Genomic DNA, 19,232 nt, shown 5'->3' with positions numbered 1-19,232 from the left:
GGATATGTTGGGAGGATCGAGGGCAGCAGTGTATCTCACTGTATACAGTGGGATGCATCTTTCAGTTTAGTTTCTCCTCCCTGAAAGTGAAAGGAGAAGCAAGCGTTGGCAGCTGCCAATGTTCAGGTACATAGTGTCCCAAATGGTAAAACTGTCCCTATATGGACACCCACAGCGTATGCTTGGCAGAGGCTGGGGAAGTAGGCCATAGAGTAGCAGTTTTAATTATGGATCATCATTTATCTGCAAGGCATGCATATAATACATTTCCCTTCTGGGTTCCAGTGCAAAACCTATCTGATTGTTGGATAGGCCATAACCGCTTACCGTGTCCCCAATCTTCAGACCAGAGCAAGACTTCAAGCCGGGTGTAACTTCATTGTTAGTACAGGTGGCATTGAATGAGAGTGACAGTTCCTCCGGCAGATCACGGACTTCCAGTTCTACCTTAGAGCGGATCTTCTGTACTTGCAAAATAATTAAGTTAAGATACATTCAATGTTGGTATTCTTTTGAATGTATTTTTATAAGATACCCGTCTATTATTGTAAAAAGAAGTAATATAAGTTAAAAAAATATATAGTAGAGGACATTGTAAAAAAAATAAACATTTGGCAGTCATTCCCAGTAGTGAACTGCAAATTAACAGCAAATGAACCCCTGCTTTAGAAATTACATCTCAGACATTGCAAGTTTCATGACCAGGGCCACATCTGCCATGAGGTGATGGGAGTTCTTGCAGTGAATTCATTGTAAGCACCGATGTAACGATCACGATCACGGTAGCAGAAACAGCAACCGCGGCTGGGCCCGCAGGGAGTCGGCAACTGTGAGGTAAGAATTACAGCATCTGCCCCGTGCGGTCTGGTACTGTCTTCTCTCTGGCAGGTTACAGGTGCAAGACAAGGTCAATCCGACAATACTCCTGTGCTGCACCAAGCCCATGCGCTGTGTCTGGAAAAGCCCCAGCAGAAAACTGCCTGCAGTGCTCACTGCACAAGACCTAAGTGTCGGCAGCTACAGGGTGCCATCCTGCTACAGGAAAGAATGGTGCTTTCTTATGGTGCCAATTCACTTGTGCACTTGCACGAATTCAGTATGCCCAACAGACCTGTAACCTGGGCGGTACTTGGCGAAGAGAAGGGAAGCGCTTGGCTTAAAAAAAGTGCATATTTAAAAAAAGGGAAAACTTGGCAAAAAGGTGAGCAAAAAAGCAGGGGACACTTGGTCAAAAAAGGGGGCATATTGCAAAAAATTCTTTTGATACTTGCCAAAAATAAGGGGGCACTTTGAGAAAGGAGAGTACTTAACAAAAAAAGATGGGTCACTTTTATAGTGTATTTTTTACATGTCAGCTCTCTTGGAAAGTCCAGGAATCTCCTGATAATAGGCAGACATTTTCAAGTTACTATGGCTATAAAGGAAGGGTGGCAGTGTAAGGCACAGAAGACTAGTTACATCACTGAATGCGGGTGTATATCTATGTTCTTCGTTGTTATATGTTTATGCGTTTCATATTTATTTCTGGTATATATTTATCTTTACTATATTGAGATCTGGTATATTTATCTGTATAGTTTATTTCAGGCTTGTATATATTATGGGCACAGGTAAGTATTTATTTGTGCAGTAAATTAACTCCTGGTATAAGTTTAGGTCCAATATTTTTATTGAAAGTATATATCCTATGTTGGCACATTCATTTCTGACATATACTTTTGTGCAAGGTATTAATTGCATGTATATAGTTATAGGTTCAGTATATTTACTGCTGGTATATAGTTTATGTAAAGTATGCTATAGTCATATGTAAGGTCATCTTTTTAACAGCTAAAACTTGGCAAACGCTGGATTATACTACAGGATCCCAAGAACAGTAGAATATCTACAAAACAATGGCTAAAAATTGAAAACAATAGCTGTTTTGGTCCAGATCTTAGTCTGCATAAAAAAACCTTCCCTCGCTGTTCATATCTTATGCGATCTATCCTTGTGGACCAGGTAATCAAATACAACCATGTGTCCAACTAATTCCACGTATATTAGTTACTCACTTGTGTATTAGTTAGCCCTGCCCATGGGTCATGCATTTAGTCATCTAGCACTACTGTGGTTTACATTGTATTGGGGTATCACTCAATGTTCTTTATTTATTTTTATATATACCATCTTAATGAGGGTGAAATTGTTTTTACATGTGCACAAGGTTTTGTGCTTTACATTTTTTTAAATACATGTTTTGGCTTATATAATAAAATTCATATTTCATAGATTTTCTGTTTGAACATCATTCTTTATACAGATAATAGAGTTTGGTTCCTGGGGTGTACCTTTTTGATATTTACTAATGGGACCCACTTCTTAACTACATAAATGTTCACAAGCCTTGATGAACACTGTGGAGTATTGTAGTTCATGTATTAACTTAAATGAAATATGTTTTTAAAGCATAGAAGTTATTTATAATGTTCTAATAAAACTATGGGTACTTTCTGTTTCTTATGATAACTACCAATGTGGGTGCAGAGTCTTACCTCATAGGAATCTACAATTAGCTGAATAACGTTGCTGGAATCTCCAGATAAGGTGCCGACTGTAGCCCCTGGAATCAATTCACTGTATTTCTAAGACACGTAGATTAAGAGGAATGTTATTAATGAGTGCCTTTAGGACAAAGTTATCATATATGTGTAATTCATGCATTACATATTATAGAAGAAGAAGATGGTTGTCTAGGGCTGTCCATCAATCAATGATTTCAGAACTGGTGAGCTGACAGCAGATAGCTAAAGGACTCCCTGCTCAATACTTGGGAACCTCTTAAAGAGATTATATTGAAATTGAAAAAGAAAACATGCAAGTATTTATTATACAGATGCAGGACTTACTCTGTAGAGGTCCAGGACATTGTCTGTGACTGCAAAAACAAGATTGATGTTTTTCTGTGAAAGTTTCTCTGTCATGAGACCAATGGATGGATAATCCTAAGGGACAGAAACTGTTACTATAATGTATGTCAAATGTAGGATATAGATAGAGTTATCTTTGGAAATGTCACAATACAGAGGAAATGCATCTTTTCTTCCTTACCAATGTGGTAGATTCCATGTAATGATTGTCTTCCCCTAAATGACAGTGACCATCATTAGGTTGGACAATGCCAGCAAGTCTTCCATCCAAAGCTATGTGTGTCCTGGCGTCAGTGGTAAATACCAGTAGGTGGGAAGACTCATTCCTCCACCCAATTCTTTCCTATCAATTATAAAATTATAAAAATTATAAAAAAAATTCCTACCCCCCCCCCCCATTTTCCTATCTAATCCTACTCACATCGCACACTGCAGCCTGCATAACGGCATCAAATCCACCTTCAGGGGCATCACGGTTTCGAGATACTTGCTGCTTTGATACTTCTTGGTTAAATCTCTCCACCTCATTTGTGAGTGCTAGGACATGCTTATAGCCGAAGGTAGGCAAGCAGGTAGTGTAAATGCTGGGCAGTAAAAAAAAGGGTTGTGGTCTGTTAAATACCCATACCAACTTGATTATTGATATCATTTTGGACTGGCAGAGGCATAGCTACAGAGAATGTATAGGTGAAAGTAACTACCTGTCCCTCAAGGCCAAATTAAGGGAGCCTCAGATATGGAGCAGGTCGGTAGACTCTCCACAATCTCCAGAAAATATAATGGTGTTACATACATATTTTAAAGAGTAACTGTCTGTTATGTTGGAAGTGTTGTGAATATTTTTTTAATATACTTCATTAATAAATTCTGCTCAGTTTGTGAGAAAACAGGATACAAAGTGTCCCATTAGTAACTAGTTTACCTCTGCATTGTCAAGGACTGTCAGCCTACCAGGCTGAAAACAGGACTCCTCCATCTCCTCTGTGCTTGTTTACACAGCTCTGGGCTGTGAGTGTTAACCCTTTGTGCTCTCTCCCTGGCATAAATATGCTATGAGCATAATTTTCAAACATCCAGCTAAAAGTGAAGGCATTAATCCTCATTGCTCACAGTTGTGTGGACAAACACAGGGAAATTATATGTAAGCCTGTTAGTCTCTATAGATACATGCTACACAGGCTGGACTGTGGATCTCTATATGAGATCTATATGACATTTCAGCCTGTTCCTTTACAAACTAAGAAGAATTTCTTAATAAAGTATATTAGAAAAATATTCACAAAACTCCCACCACAAAGTATCAAAAATGATCTCAAATGACAGTTATGCTTAACTATACAGTAGACTTACAATATTACCATACTACAGTATGGGGCCATACATACCTTCCCTATAGACGGCAATGGCCACACGGCACGATACCGCGCTGCACACATGCGTCATTGTACTGCTGCGTACATGTCCTATCTTTCCCTGTGTTACAGCCCGTATGCCGTGCATTGCTTTGGAGAGGGGAGGGGTCATGCCGGCGGGCATAAATTCATGTGAATGCAGCACAGTGACAACACTTACACCTCAAATGATTGTCCATTATTCGAATAATCCCTAAAGGGGTAGTATTTGTGTAAAAAAAAGATACTCCCCCAAAACTTACCTCTCCAGACTAGAAGTTAGAATGCCCTGCACATTGAGTACATGATTGCTGAGCCAATCACTAGCCTTTAGGTATTATAAAATTTGTCAGCGTTTAAGAAAATAAAGAGTCAGCAGTATCTACCAGCAAAGGGACATTAGCTGGTTAAATATGATAGGGTTTTCCCCTTACAGTGGGTACGGAAAGGATTCAGGCCCCTTTAAAATTTTCACTATTTGTTTTATTGCAGCCAGTTGGTTAGATAGTTTTTTTTTTGTTGTTAAAAATAAAGAAAAACTTATATTTCACATGGTCATAACTATTCAGACCTTTTGCATGGTTCTACTCCTTCCTTGTACAGCTGTGTTTAATTTAACTGATTGAACTTGATTATTAAAACTTTCCAAAGAGCTAAGAGACAGAATTGTGTCAAGGCACAGATCTGGCCAAGGTTACAAAAGCATTTCTGCAGCACTCAAGGTTTCTAAGAGCACAGTGGCCTCAAAAAGCAGAAGAAGTTTGGGACAACCACAACTCTTCCTCGACCTGGCAGTCCAGCCAAACTAAGCAATCATGGGGGAAGATCTTTGGAGAGAGAGGTAAAGAGGAACCTCGAGATCACTGTGGTTGTGCTCCAGTGATGCTGTAGGGAAATGGGAGAAAGTTCCACAAAGTCAACTATCACTGCAGCCTCCCCCAGTCATGGTTTATGGCAGAGTGTGCCAACGGAAGTGTCTCCTCAGTGCATGACATAAGAAAGCTGCATACCGTGTGCAAAAATACACATGAAGGATTGCTAAATGATAAGAAATAAGATTCCCTGGTCTGATGAGATTGAACTTTTTGGTGTTAATTCTAAGCAGTATGTGTGGAGAAAGCCAGGCACTGCTCATGACCTGCCATATACAAACACAACAGTGACACATGGTAGTGGCAGCATCATGCTATGTGGGGTTTATCAGCTGCAGGGACAGGACGACTGGTTGCAACTGAAGGAAAGATAAATGCCGCCAAGTACAGAGACATCTTGCCTCTGCCAGAGTGCTCTGCACCTCACTATGGGGGGCAGAGTGCACATTAATGAGCAAAAATAAAACTTTTTTGTTCTAACCAAACATGCAATGAAACAAAAAAATTAAAAAGGCGGCCAACGTATATAAGGCCTATATACGTCCCCCATAGACGGCAATGAGCTTCTGGCACCCAACGGGAGTGGTACAGTGCAGCACACGTGCGGCACCGTACCACTCCGTATCCTCTAGAAAGATAGGACATGTCCTATCTTTCTCTGGAATACGGCGCATTGCGCCATATATTCCTATAGAGAGGGGCAGGGGTGAGCAGCGCTCTCCCCCCTCCTCTCCCCGGTAACGCCGTTTGCCCGGTGTGCCGTGTAGACTTAAGATACTCCTGTCACACTGGAAAACCCTTTTTACTAAATGAAACATGTAAAACGTACTGCATTTCTGCCAAAAAATGTATGCTATAGGCAAAAGGTGAGACCATGGAGCACCTGCTGGAACTGAGGTGGCCTTGTAGATCTGCAAGTATCTGGGGTTTTTTTTCAATATTTTTATGCAAATGATGTTCCCAGGGTTTTTTCGGAATATTGGAGAACCTCTTTTACCAAGCATCTTTTACTGGTTGACATAAGTATTTTAAAAAAAATTGAATACACTGTTTAGAAGGCTAAAAATCAGGATAAATGTTTATGATCCTTTAAAAACTTGCAGTGATTTAAATCTTAGCACAGTGGATACGATTTTTACAGATACCATCTGTTTAAGAAAACCTTAATAGCAAAATGGTCTGTGCTGCAATGCTGTAATGGAAACTAGCAGTTTTTTTTTTTCTGCTGTTGCCAGCTCTGTTGCCTCCTCATTGGACTCATTATCTGTCCTAGGCCTTAGGATACTAGGCTTTTGTAATACCTGCATGGATGAGTGGGTTATTGGTTATACACACAACACCCCATGGTAAGAACATAACCCTTCAACAGCTTGTTAGTCTTTTTGACACACTTCTTAAAATCGTGTTGTTTCTTGATCTGTAACATTTTTTATAGCAGGATATGATCTTAAGGGCTTTTCAGTGTTGCTTTTACATAATCTTACCTGGACAAGTGCTTTCTGGACATGAAAGTCTTAGCAAGCGTGCATATTTAGCTAGTTTATCTACCCTGTGCGGTCACTGTGTTCCCAGCCTGCTGGTCTTTGGGGATTTACGGGCAGCCGGCCAATGTATGTCTTAAAATATTTACAATTCCTCCCCATTTTTTACAATCTGAGATTATCTAAAGGTGATTTGCTCAGGGAATGTGTGAACACAAATAAACAGTAGACATTTGGAAGGGTGGGAGGAAGCAGCAATAGTATTTAGGGCAGACGATAAAGGTCTTAACTGGCAATATTGGTGTTTATGAAACAATAAGTTATGGACTTCTGCACCTCTGGAATGTACATAAATGTTTTTGAAAGGTTTATCTCATAAACCATGTCCTTCTTATTTATAGCTTTGCTTTTGCTATAATCTCTGTATTAGGTTCCAGTTTGAAGGTTTAAAGAAAAATTTAGTGGGGGCTTTTAATTATCTTCAGGATACTCTAACCTGAAATTCTTAAAAAGCTACCACTGTAGGTAAACACAGAATGCAGCTCACAGATAACATAAAGTCTTCACAGAAGATGGCGAAAGGAAACAACACAGAAATAAAAAGAAATTTCTACCTCATCCCAACTGCTTAACCCCCTGCCCATGAATGCCCAGCACTCCATATTGTTCTACTTGATCCTTCTGAGTAAGAGAGTGAGTAAATTCTCTGCTACTTTCTTTGTACAGTATATGGGAGTATATAGTAGCAACTAGTCTCCATCCACACAACTCTGAGAACTGAAAATAAGAAAATAATTTAAAAGACTTCTTAATACTCACTCTTTGCATGGGTTGGCGATAACCTCTGGAGGAGAGATGTACATATAGGGGGACATGGGTTTGTCAACAAAAGCACCAAAACCAATATGTAAATTGCTGGTTACTTTATGCATCCTTTCAGCCAGTTTAGTGCCTAATGTCTGAATTGTGGCTAAATCATCCTTCATAGAGTAAGACAAGTCCATAAGGTAGTAGATGTCAACAGGGTAGTCCTCCACCTGCCGCACTTTTACTGTAAACACCTTAGAATCATCTGTAAAATATAGATATAATGTCTGTTATGGTTTCATAAAACTTAAATTGTTCCCAAATTATTAGTATTTCTTGGTTTTAAATGCCATTCTTATTTATATATTCTAGGGAAACATCATAGAGCAACACAAAAAAAAGTCACCCACATTTCAAATGCTTACTCATTAGGCTAAATTCCCACCTCAGTTACTAATGCCTGCACCTTATCTTCTGCTATAAATAGCGGAAATGTGATGGAAAGTCAATTGAAGTCCATGGGGAATGGAAGGATCATCTTGCGTATTGGTTTCTGTTATGCCCTTCTCCCTGCTAATCCATCTTCCACTCACTAAACTCTCTCATCTACAATCTATCCTTAATGCAGCAGCCAGGCTTTGTCTTTCAGGCCAAACACTACACAGATGCCTCCAGTTTGTGCCAGTCACTGCAATGGTTGCCCGTCTCTTTTCGAATACAGCTTAAATTAATGACCCTCATCCACAAAGCTCTTCATAACGCTGCACAGTTTCATAAGTTTTCCAGGATGGGATAAGGAAGACCACGCCTCTTTTAGATACCTTCTAGGGTAGCTCCCTTGACATCAAGCATGACCTACAGAGGCCTTATGACATGATGCGGGATAAAAACCAAACCAGTATATCTATTCCAGAAGGAACAGACTCCCAACTGTAGACAGCACTGTTTCTGCCTGATTGGGTCTCCTCAGTACAGCGTAGGGAACTGGTTTGTCTGTGTGAGAGGCTTGTAAGCATTCTGTAGGACAGGCTGGCAGCATTGGTTACTAAAGTATTTTCTATATCTCAGATATAAATGAATATGCTGTATAATAGATGAAAATGCCAGGTCTACACAATAATAGACACTCTTTCTAGAATTCTTACTCTGGCTAGCATAGCTCCTCATTGTGATTAGCTAAACAGTTCAAATGACTTATGTACAGTAGTGGATTATAATACAGGTGGTTTGGGCAGTAGCCCGGGGCCCAAGCCTTCTATAGGGCACATGACCACCCAAACCACCCACTAATTTTATACTCAGGAGCTTCACTGAAAAAATCCTCTTACATCTGTTCCTGCTCACAATACATGTGTAGACAAGAGCCATTCCAGGACCTTTGAAGGTCCTGACATTGCAGATTGAAACCAGGCAGAAGAGGCACATCCTCCATTCCCCAAGAAGCTAAATTCAAGTACCATATGTAGGAAGTGAATTCTAGACTTGTAGGGGCTATAATAACTTTTAAAAAGTCTCAACTGCAACAAAAATGTCTCAAAAGGTAGTACAAGAAACCGGGCAACATGGTGATAAATCCTGCATAGTGTTTCTTACATGTTGTTATAGTTTTAAAATGTTTCAAAATGCTGTTTTACAGATCTATGCCTTTGATCAATTATTCAATCTAAAAACATTTGCAGCCATGTATTTCCACTTGGATAATTGATTGAATATAGCATTTCTTGTGAAATTCATGTATTTAGAATGCATTTTCTAGTAGAGTCCAAACAATACTTTAAAAATCTGTAATGCAGTACAATACCAACTTGTGAATGAAGTCTCAAGCTTAGGATGTGTCAACATTACCAATGGTTTAAAGGGAACCTGTCACCAGGGACCTCATTTTTCACTAAAGACAGATTGTAAAAGCCCATGACACCTGCAGTGCAAATACGCCTTTGCATTACAATATAATTGTGTGTTATAACTTACTCTTGCTCCCTGACAAAATCCTGGGGTAGTCACAGGGGCTAGACTTTGGTTTGGATGCATTTCAAAAAACAACATGTGGCTTGTCTGTGTTACCCACTCCTCATAGCTTGGCCCCCACCTTTGTGCTCCTGTACAGCTCCACCTCCTGCTTCTTCTCAGAGGTCACAGCCTGGTCAGCCTGACATCAGTGGAGGAGAGACTAGCTGTACAGGAGCACAAAGATGGAGGCAGCCTGCAGCTCAAACAGGTCAAATGTTGTTTTTTGAAATGCATCCAAACAAAGGTCCAGCCCCTGTGACTACCCCAGGATTTTGTCAGGGAGCAAGAGTAAGTTATAACACACAATTATATTGTAATGCAAATGCTTAGAAAAGGCAGAAAGGCAGATTTGCACTGCTGGTGTGATGGGCTTCTGCAACCTGTCTTTAGTGAAAATGAGGTCCCTGATGACAGGTCCCCTCTAAAGGTTACTTTGTTTATTGCTATATATTAACGATGGGTTGCAACATGATAGCAGATGTCTTAATGTTACTTTACCTGGTCTTAGGAACAATTCTATCTTCTGTGGTGACATCTGGGTGATCTTTTCTGTTTCCCCACCAGAACCCTTGTCACTCAGTGGCTGGTTGGCTGAAAAGCTGATTTCACTGACAGGGTATTCAATGTAGTCTCTGAGACAACCATTACTCTCAAGTTCTGACCTTGTATCACAGCGGGAAGCTCCTCTGCCATAGTCCTGCAGGACAGAAGTAGACGTATAAGATATGCCAGTTATTGTACAGTAGTATTGATGATGGTATCAGGCCAATACGTAGTCCAACCTAAGGCACTGATAGCATATCAACGAATTTCAGTGGCACACATAGAAGTGACTATCTCTCCATCCAGTCTCAATTTAAATGCAGCAGCCAGCAGTCACTTCACAGGCAGTCACTTCTGGTGCGCTCCTTGTGTCGTTTAAAATCCTTTCCGAAAAATAAATGTTCTTGTTGAAGAATTGGTTTTCCATTTATTCATAATGATAAAAAGAAGTACAATTGTTAAAATGGCCAATTGCTACGCATTTGGAGGCTAACCTTGCCTCTTTATCAAGCTATTATTGGAAAAATGTACATGTTGCTTATTCTGTGTGCAAATATAAGGGTAAAATGCAGCAAACAAGGGATGAGTGACGTCATCTACACATTGGTTTTGTAAACAGAATTTATTCATAACATCCTATTGACTTCTATTTGCTGCCATGCATATGGATATAAACATAAAGGGGGAGATATATCATACGCTGGGATATGATAGCAAGCCCCCCCCACGTCCGGCCAGATACATCAAGAGGCATAGGTCCTTATATTAACGTCCTTCGCACACAGAATAAGCAGCATGTTGGAATGTTGGCATAACCAAAGACATGATTAATAACTTACCTGATGTTCAAGAATCACACAATTTTGGGAGCTATCACAATAAAGGCACAATAATGACAAAAGTTATTCTAGGGGACATATCGTAGTCTATTTGTTATAAATATGACAAATTCGACGAATTTGTAGTCTATCTGTTATAACAAATTCGACCCTTTAGCGACCCTGGCCAGCCAGTGTATAGACAAGCTAATTCAACCTTAATACAGATTTACATTACATTTATAACACTACGACGATCCCATGAAGAATAATAAATAAATAATAATAATACAAAATAACAATAAATAAGAATAAAAAGACTTACGTGGGCACAATAGTCATACAAAGATACGATTCATACCCAAGCATACTCAAGGATACTCATCCCCTCAAAGAGAAAAACATCCAAGCAAATTGCTAATAATAGAACTATATCTATACCACTATCGACCACTCTTTTAGTCATAGTGAGTGGTGCTCATTGCTGAGCAAATGGGGCGGCTGAAAGTAAAGATAAAATACGTTTTACCCCTGTGCGCATGAGCCAAGCCGACAGCGATAACTAGTGCTGAAGAATAGGGCAGTAAAACATTCTATCTCCCCACGCATGCGCAATGCCCACTACGGTATCTAGCACGGAGGAATAGGGTGGAGAAAATAACTCTATCTCCACGCGCATGCGCACAGTGACATCTAGCACGGAGGAATAGGGTGGAGAAAATAATTCTATCTCCACGCGCATGCGCACAGTGACATCAGCACGCAACAGTCGCGAGAACTTGTGGTAAGTAAGATCGCGATCCTACAGGCTGCATCCCTCACCAATAAGGATAAGGCGCAAACGGATGATGCGAGGAGGATGACCAATTGAGGTACGCGCAGTTAACACACATACACCTCCGTTGAGAAACTTTATTGGATGGGGGTAAAAATAAACATGAAGGGTTAATTGACCAGCTGACCAATCGCAATACGGTCTCATAACTATCAGGTCACTTCCTGTATAACAGGAGGGACGCTATACATATACCCGGTACCCATTGGCCGCCTCACTTGTCGGTAACGGTTACTGGGATACAACGAGAACCAAGTACCTCCTATTGGCTAACAACGTGTCTAAGTCCCACCTAGAAGTCATTTATACTTGCCTTAGCTCCTCCCACAAACTAGTAGCCCCGATCCCCTGATGACGCTGGTCTAACCGGCGAAACATGTCGGGGGGGCTAGAGTGTGTGTTTTAAGCGCAAGTGTGTTGTTGCAAATGAGTACGATCACTGCAGGGATCGACTAACATACAATATATCCTGAGTTGATACTTACCTCACAGGCGACACCATACTATAATCTGCAACCCTCACCTGCAGTTTTAAAAATGTGTGTGAATTTAGTTTAAGTTACAATTTTACTTAATTATTAAAAGTTAAGTTTTAGGCCTGACTGAGAAGGCATCTCTCTGCCTTAGGGCAGAATAGTTTATTAAGGTCAGAATAAGCAGCATGTACATATTTTTGATAATAGATTGATAAAGAGGCAAGGTTAGCCTCGAAACATGATTAGCCCAATTGGCCATTTTAACAATTGTACTTCTTTTAATCAATATAAACAAATAGAAAACCAATTTTTAAACGAGAATGGAGTAATAATAATAATTCTTTATTTACATAGCGCCTACAGATTCTGCAGTGTTGCACAGTATCAATCAATCAACCTACCAGTGTGTTTTGGAAGGCATAAACCTCCGCAAACACATAGAGAACATTCAAACGTTTTGCAGATGTTGACCTGGATGGGACTTGAACCCAGGACCCTAGCGCTACAAGGTGTTAGTGCTAACCACTGAGCCAAGCATTTATACTTCGGAAAGGATGTTAAAGACGTAAGGAGTGCACCAGAGATCTCCATTTTTTTCTCTGTTAACTTTGGATTTAACAGACCTGACTAAGGGGAGAGGAACTGACTTGTGGAATCTACAACCCTACACTGACACTTCATCGGGTGAGACACACTCCCCAGAACTGGAGACAAGTGCAAGTCTCAGTTGAGGGATCTGCATCTGTAAGACATTTATTAAATATCTTAGATATATAAGAGTGAACTACTCCTATAAGATTAAGACTTACTCCCCACGTGCGAGTTAGATGCATTCAACTCACATCAAACTTGCATCATGTGTTTGCTGGAATGTCCGTCACGAAGACGAAACCTGTTCAATAAATGTGATTCACATTTCACAGTTCATGTTTTTGCAGTTAAATTAAGAAAATGGACCTAAAACCACATCAGAACTGATCACAATGCAGTTTTAACTGCAACATGTGAGTGCACCCTTTGCAGCAGTGGATGCAGAAGTAGTAATATAGGCAGTTTCGGCTGTATCGTGGGGCCCAAGCATTCTACAAGGCCCATGGCCAACCAAACTGCCCACCAAATTTTACACTGAAAACAACCTTCACCCGTAAAATACTTGTACATATGTTCCTGCTCTCCATACACATGTACACGAGCCCTTTCATGACCTTTGAATGTCCTCCAATAAGTCTCAAAACCACAGATTAAGAGGAGGCAGAAGGGGTGCATCCTCCAGTCTCTAAGAAGTTTTATTCTAGTGCCATATGTATAAAGTGAATTCTAGACTTGTAGGGGCTATAAAATAAATACAGCCGAGGGGCTTAATCCAACCCTCAACATTTGAAATTTTTTTGTCTCAGTTGAAACATATTCATTTGTCTCAGGTGAGACTTATTTGTGTCATCTACCACTGGCAATGTATCTCTATTTTTGTAGCAGCACCCTACTAGCAACATGACATGGGATGCCCAAACCAGTACCTATGCCAAAAACAAAAGACTCCAAACTACAGACAGCACTGTTATAGAGTAATTGCTTTCATCAATACAGTGTAGGGGAATTGTTTGTGTATATGATGGCCATGGATGTGGGTCAGGAAGGGAATTTAACCTGTGCAGGCCACCTTTACAAGTTTACAGATTCTTAAAGTCCTTGCATGCCACACTTGGTATTCTGAGTAAGGAATATACAAAAACATGGGAAATGGATATCTATGCCTCTAGTCATATCTTAAAGTGAACTTTTCACCAGGTCATTTTCAGCTGGCAACAGGTTCCAATAGCCGCAGCATGTGATATGTGGTGAGTCCCATGGGGAGGCGCAGCTGCAGCCAGTGTCTCCTCATGCATTCTTCCTCTACTCCACAATCAACCTGTCTGGATGAGTGTGGAGGAGAGGAAACCGACACAGTCACACACAGGCTGCAGCTGCCCCCTGCCCCCACCAAGTTAATGAGCGCGGTAATGTGAATTAAGCTTATATAAAGTACTGAAATGAATCGTAATCCTGACAAAGACATTTTTAAAATCAGCAAAGCATAGGTTATTAAAATCTGTCACGAGCTAAGGCTACATTCACACGATGTATGCCCGCCGTACCGTAGTACGGCGGGCATACATCGGCGATGCGGAGAGGAGCGGGGGATGAGCGCTGCTCACCCCCGCCCCTCTCCATAGGAAGATATAGCACACGGCGCCGTATCACAGGAAAAGATAGGACATGTCCTATCTTTTCCCGGGCTACGGAGCGGTACGGTGCGGTGCCGCACGGTGCCCGTACATGGCCGTGAGCCCATAGAAGTGTAAGGGGGGCGTATATCGGCCGTACATACGTCGGTTGTATATACGTCCCCCATACATGTCTGTGAATGTAGCCTAAGAAGGACATTCCTGGTGACAGAAAAGCCTATACCCTGATTAACTTTTATGAGGCCATGTGACAAGACATAGGGATAATACATAATCCAATACATCGTACAATACTTAATTTCTTCTGTGGTAGCACTGCCACAGGGTTTAACTTCAGCTCACAGGAATAAATGGTTTCCAGCACTCAGCCAAATCCTTGAAATACATTGAATCCTTAAAATTCATTCTAGTTAAAAACATTCTCTTATTGCCATGACAAGAGAGTAAAAAAACGGATGCTTTTAGAATCTTTATGATCCTTAATCGTAGCACCGGCTATCCCGGGACAGCAATAAAGGCGAGCTGAAAATACAAAAAAACGTTTCCTTTTAACACCGGCTGCAGGGACCCTATACATACAGATGATGGCTGTGTTTCTCATCAGTGAGGCGATCAATTTATCCGCAGAATTTTCTTTTGTAGTGTAAATACAGCTTTCTGTTTGTGGATGATGCATGTGTCTGTATACATTGCATACGTCACATAGTGTATGTATGGCTGTACGTCTGTGAATCAGTGTGTGTATTTATGGGTGTCTGTATTCTGAGACAGGAAGTTTCTCCTCTGTAGGCCAAGTAACACATAACGTCATTCCCCCTGTGAGCTAATGTCCCTCTGTCCATTACTCTGTGCCTAGATGCTTCGTGCTAGCATACATTTTACTTCTATTCCCACACAAGTAACTATTTAGTATGTGAATATTTTGTAAGTGATTGACACAGTACTATATTCCCTGAAGCAAGCTGCTACCCACCCACTTGTGTTCTGGCACACAAAACCCTATCTATTACCCATTTGAGTGCAGTACAGGCTTGTAAACTAGATAACCTGCAGCTATGTAGGTAAGAAGGCAGGAAGCAACCAGGACATTGGGATGGGCGTATAGAAGGCTCTGGAACTAAATTCTGACTAATAGAAAACAGACACGTTGTTTTTTTTAAACCAGGAGTGCACAACTTTTTTTGGTCCGAGGGCTGCATTGTCATACCACTACCTTTCAGGGGGCCGCACTATTAACCAAAACCCTTGATGCGCCAAAAACCACAATACATAGCAAATTCCCCCCAGAAACCACTACTGCATAATTCTGTATTTGTACAACAAGTGACATAGACCCCAGAGCAGACTACAATACAGGGCACAAACAAGATGATAATAATGATGTTGGAAATTGTCTGAACCCATGCAGCAGGTAATAATGGTGAAAAACTGACTGCACACAGGGGCTCTGGTAGACCTCAGTACTGTGCCCTGCCTGCATCCAGCCGGTTATCATTACTAATTATCTGCTGCACCAGGAAGAGTCTTGCCTTTTTGATGCCTGAGGTGAAAAGAATATAACTACTATAATACTGCCCCTTTGTACAAGAATATAACTACTATAATACTGCCCCCTATATACATGAATCCAACTATAATACTGCCCCTATGTACAAGAATATATCTACTATAATACTGCCCCCTATGTACAATATAACTACTATAATACTGCTCCCTATGTACAACAATATAACTACTATAATACTGGCCCCATGTAAAAGACAATAAGTACTATAATATTGCCCCTATGTGCAAGAATATAACTACTATAATACTGCCTGTATCTGCAACAATATAACCACTATAATACTGCCCCTATGTACAACAATATGACTACTATTATATTGCCCCCAGGTCTAGTTTCCCTCCCCATTACTGCAGCTAGTTCTATTTCCCCCTCCCCTCCTGTCCCCAGTTCTAATTTCCCCCGCCTTTCCCCTGTTCTAGTTCCCCCCTCCTGCCCCCAGTTCTAGTTTCCCCCTCCTGCCCCCAGTTCTAGGCCCCCGCTTCTGCCCGGTTCTAGTTTCCCCTCTGCAGCTCCAAGTTCTGGTTCCCCCCTCCTGCCCCCAATTCTATTTCCCCCTCCCCTCCTGCACCCGGTTCTAGTTTCCCCCCTGCAGCCCCAGTTCTAGTCCCCCCTCCTGCCCCCAGTTCTAGTTCCCCCCTCCTGCCCCCAGTTCTAGTTCCCCCTCCTGCCCCCAGTTCTATTCCCCCCTGCCCCCAATTCTAGTTATCCCCTTTTTGCCCCAGTTCTATCTCCCTCCCCTCCTGCCCCCAGTTCTATTCCCCCCCTTCTGCCCCCAGTTCTAGTTCCCCCCTTCTGCCCCAGTTCTATCCCCCCTCCTGCCCCCAATTCTATTCCCCCTATGCAGCCCCCAGTTCTAGTTCCCCTCTCCTCCCATAGTTCTAGCCCCCCCTGCTGCCCCAGTTCTAGTCCCTCCCTGCTGCCCCAGTTCTAGTCCCCCCCTGCAGCCCCAGTTTCTGTACCACATTGCCAAATCTTTAACAAGGCCCCAATCTAACAAGCTACATTTATAATGGTGGTGTCTTTTTCTGTGGGCAGGAGGACCATTGATATAGTTCTTCTACATCAGCTCGCCCTATAGCAAAAGTAGCATTTGTAATGACTAAAAATGCATTTTCATAGTGACAAAAACGACCACAACAGACCAATCCTTTAGATTTACTTAGCTTTCCTGTGTAGACAGGGATAGGATAAGCAGAGTCATCTCATGAATTTTACTTAACACACTGGACCTTTAAGAACATTCTCAACTACAGCATGTCTCATACCTTGTGTTTCATGGCATATTTTTCCATTGGCTTGTAACGGTTTGCATCATTACCACTAGTGGTAACTAGTATAGAATAGTCCTTGTATTTTCTATTTTACTCTTTACTGTACATTACTGTACTTTACAGACGTCTAGTGATTCATGTGAAGATCTAAAAACTGTTATGATGTGACATACATATTCTAGATGTATCCAGCTAATTGTGAAATGTGGAAGGAAATCATTCCTAATGGTTTCCGAACACTATTGGAATTTGTGGTTTCACATTTGTGAATAAATTGCAGAAATTCATAGGTTATCTGTTATAATGCAGAAAAAATAAGTATTTGGGTTCAGATAACATTCACATAGACGACATGATGAAATCTTAAAGAGAACCTGTCAGGCAAAATAACCCCCCTAAACTAAATATATTTTCATAACCTGCCATTAGAGAGCATCGCCTCTATCCCTTCATTGTCCCTCTACATGCCTGTAAACTTAAGCAATGAGGTCCTAAAGTTGTATGCAAATGACCTGTGAAATGTCCAATGACTCATTAGCATATTCAAGCTGTCCACCTTATTCATGAGTGGGAGGTACAGCCACACCCCCAGTGCTTGACTGACAGCCTGTGTAATGATGTGAGGCTGTATAATGAGGTGATGGCTGCTCCATGTGCTTGCTGGTGGCCACGCCCCCTGCAGCCTGTGTGTGTGTATAGGAGATATACAACAGCTCCAGGCATCCATGTTATAGCAGAACATGTCAGGTACTTGTGTAGCTGATGTCTGTGTCTCACACTTGTGTATTAGGAGGATGCAGCATGTTAGCAGATGCAGCACACACGCTAGCAATGCTTTACTATACATTACACACGGACCTGAGCAGGGGGAGGAGAGGGGAGGGGTAACAGGGGTGATATCACTGCCTCTGACCATGTGACCAGCCTCATTTACATAATAAAGAAAAGATGATTTTATAATGATTAATGTATGAATTTACTAGATAAAGGCTGGGATGGATCCTTGTGATCTGCTCCAACAGGTAGAGGCAACAGAAATAGTGACAGAGACCTGATGACAGGTGTCCTTTAAATTAGGAGGCTTCTCACTTCCTTTTAGCCATTACAATGTATCATACCACCGACACCATGTGTGATATTTATCATGGCCTCTGTACCACGTCAGTGTAGTAGATGCCCTGAAATAATTGAAAATGCTAGCCTATTGCTAGCACTTGCAATTATTCTACCTAATCCGCCACCTTCACGCCAGTGGGGAGTGAAGGGGGGGGTGGGTGCAGGGAAGCGCATGTAGGAGTGGGCTGGCATGCGGTGTTACCGTCACCATGCCCGTGCACTCGCTGCAACCGGAGAATTTTCACGTGTGAAGAGTCACTGGCTGCGTAGAAATAAACACAGCGCAGAACCCAGCGGCGGGGCTATTATACACCGGCGCACAGTGATTACTATTCCCCATGACTCTATATATCCACCTTTCCTTGATTCTATAAAACACCTTTTTTTAGCAGCACTCTAAAAATACAAAGAGGAAACAAAACTTCTCTCTTACTGCAAATAAATCAAAGGCATGAGAATCCAATTTCTTCAGCGTTCCACACTGCAGCAGGGCTTGTTCACGGTGGCCCAGATTTATTAAAACCCCTGTGCCAGTTTTTTGTCTGACTTTGCACTTTCTTTTCAGTGCAAACTGCTTGCACAGGTATTTATAAAGTGTCCATGACACATATGTGGCGCAGCTGCACTTTGCCAGACGCAACGTAAATTTCTGCACAGTTGGACCGCCACATTTATCATGCAGAGTCCGACATAATTGTGTTGCAAGCTCTATGTTAAAGGGTCACAAAAAAAGTTTTTGCATTCTACTGGAGCAGTGCAGGGGGCACCAGATTCATGAAGTCTGTGCGACACATTTCCTGATTCTGTCGCACACTGTACACTCTACAGGCAAACTGCACTTAGCACAGTTTGCACTGTTTTTGATAAATTTGTGCCTGTGTGTTTTTAATGATGAATTGTTTTGAGTAGAG

The 19,232-nt window shown here is 41.5% G+C and overlaps 1 protein-coding gene across 1 annotated transcript in view; it reads right to left on the bottom strand.

Moving 5' to 3' along the window:
* ITGB3 (integrin subunit beta 3) overlaps nt 1-19,232 on the bottom strand; it is a 55,549-nt gene that overhangs the window by 29,977 nt on the left and 6,340 nt on the right. Inside the window, exons 3-9 of the mRNA XM_072111142.1 lie at nt 9,969-10,167; nt 7,473-7,725; nt 3,331-3,493; nt 3,091-3,252; nt 2,889-2,984; nt 2,535-2,624; nt 328-462 (exon numbers count right to left, since the gene is read on the bottom strand). Coding sequence (XP_071967243.1) covers nt 328-462; nt 2,535-2,624; nt 2,889-2,984; nt 3,091-3,252; nt 3,331-3,493; nt 7,473-7,725; nt 9,969-10,167 — 1,098 coding nt within the window. The remainder of the gene's footprint in view (nt 1-327; nt 463-2,534; nt 2,625-2,888; nt 2,985-3,090; nt 3,253-3,330; nt 3,494-7,472; nt 7,726-9,968; nt 10,168-19,232) is intronic.

This window comes from Engystomops pustulosus, chromosome 6 (genome assembly GCF_040894005.1).
Source record: "Engystomops pustulosus chromosome 6, aEngPut4.maternal, whole genome shotgun sequence".
NCBI classification, from domain to species: domain Eukaryota; kingdom Metazoa; phylum Chordata; class Amphibia; order Anura; family Leptodactylidae; genus Engystomops; species Engystomops pustulosus.
This window is presented reverse-complemented; position numbering and strand designations above follow the sequence as displayed.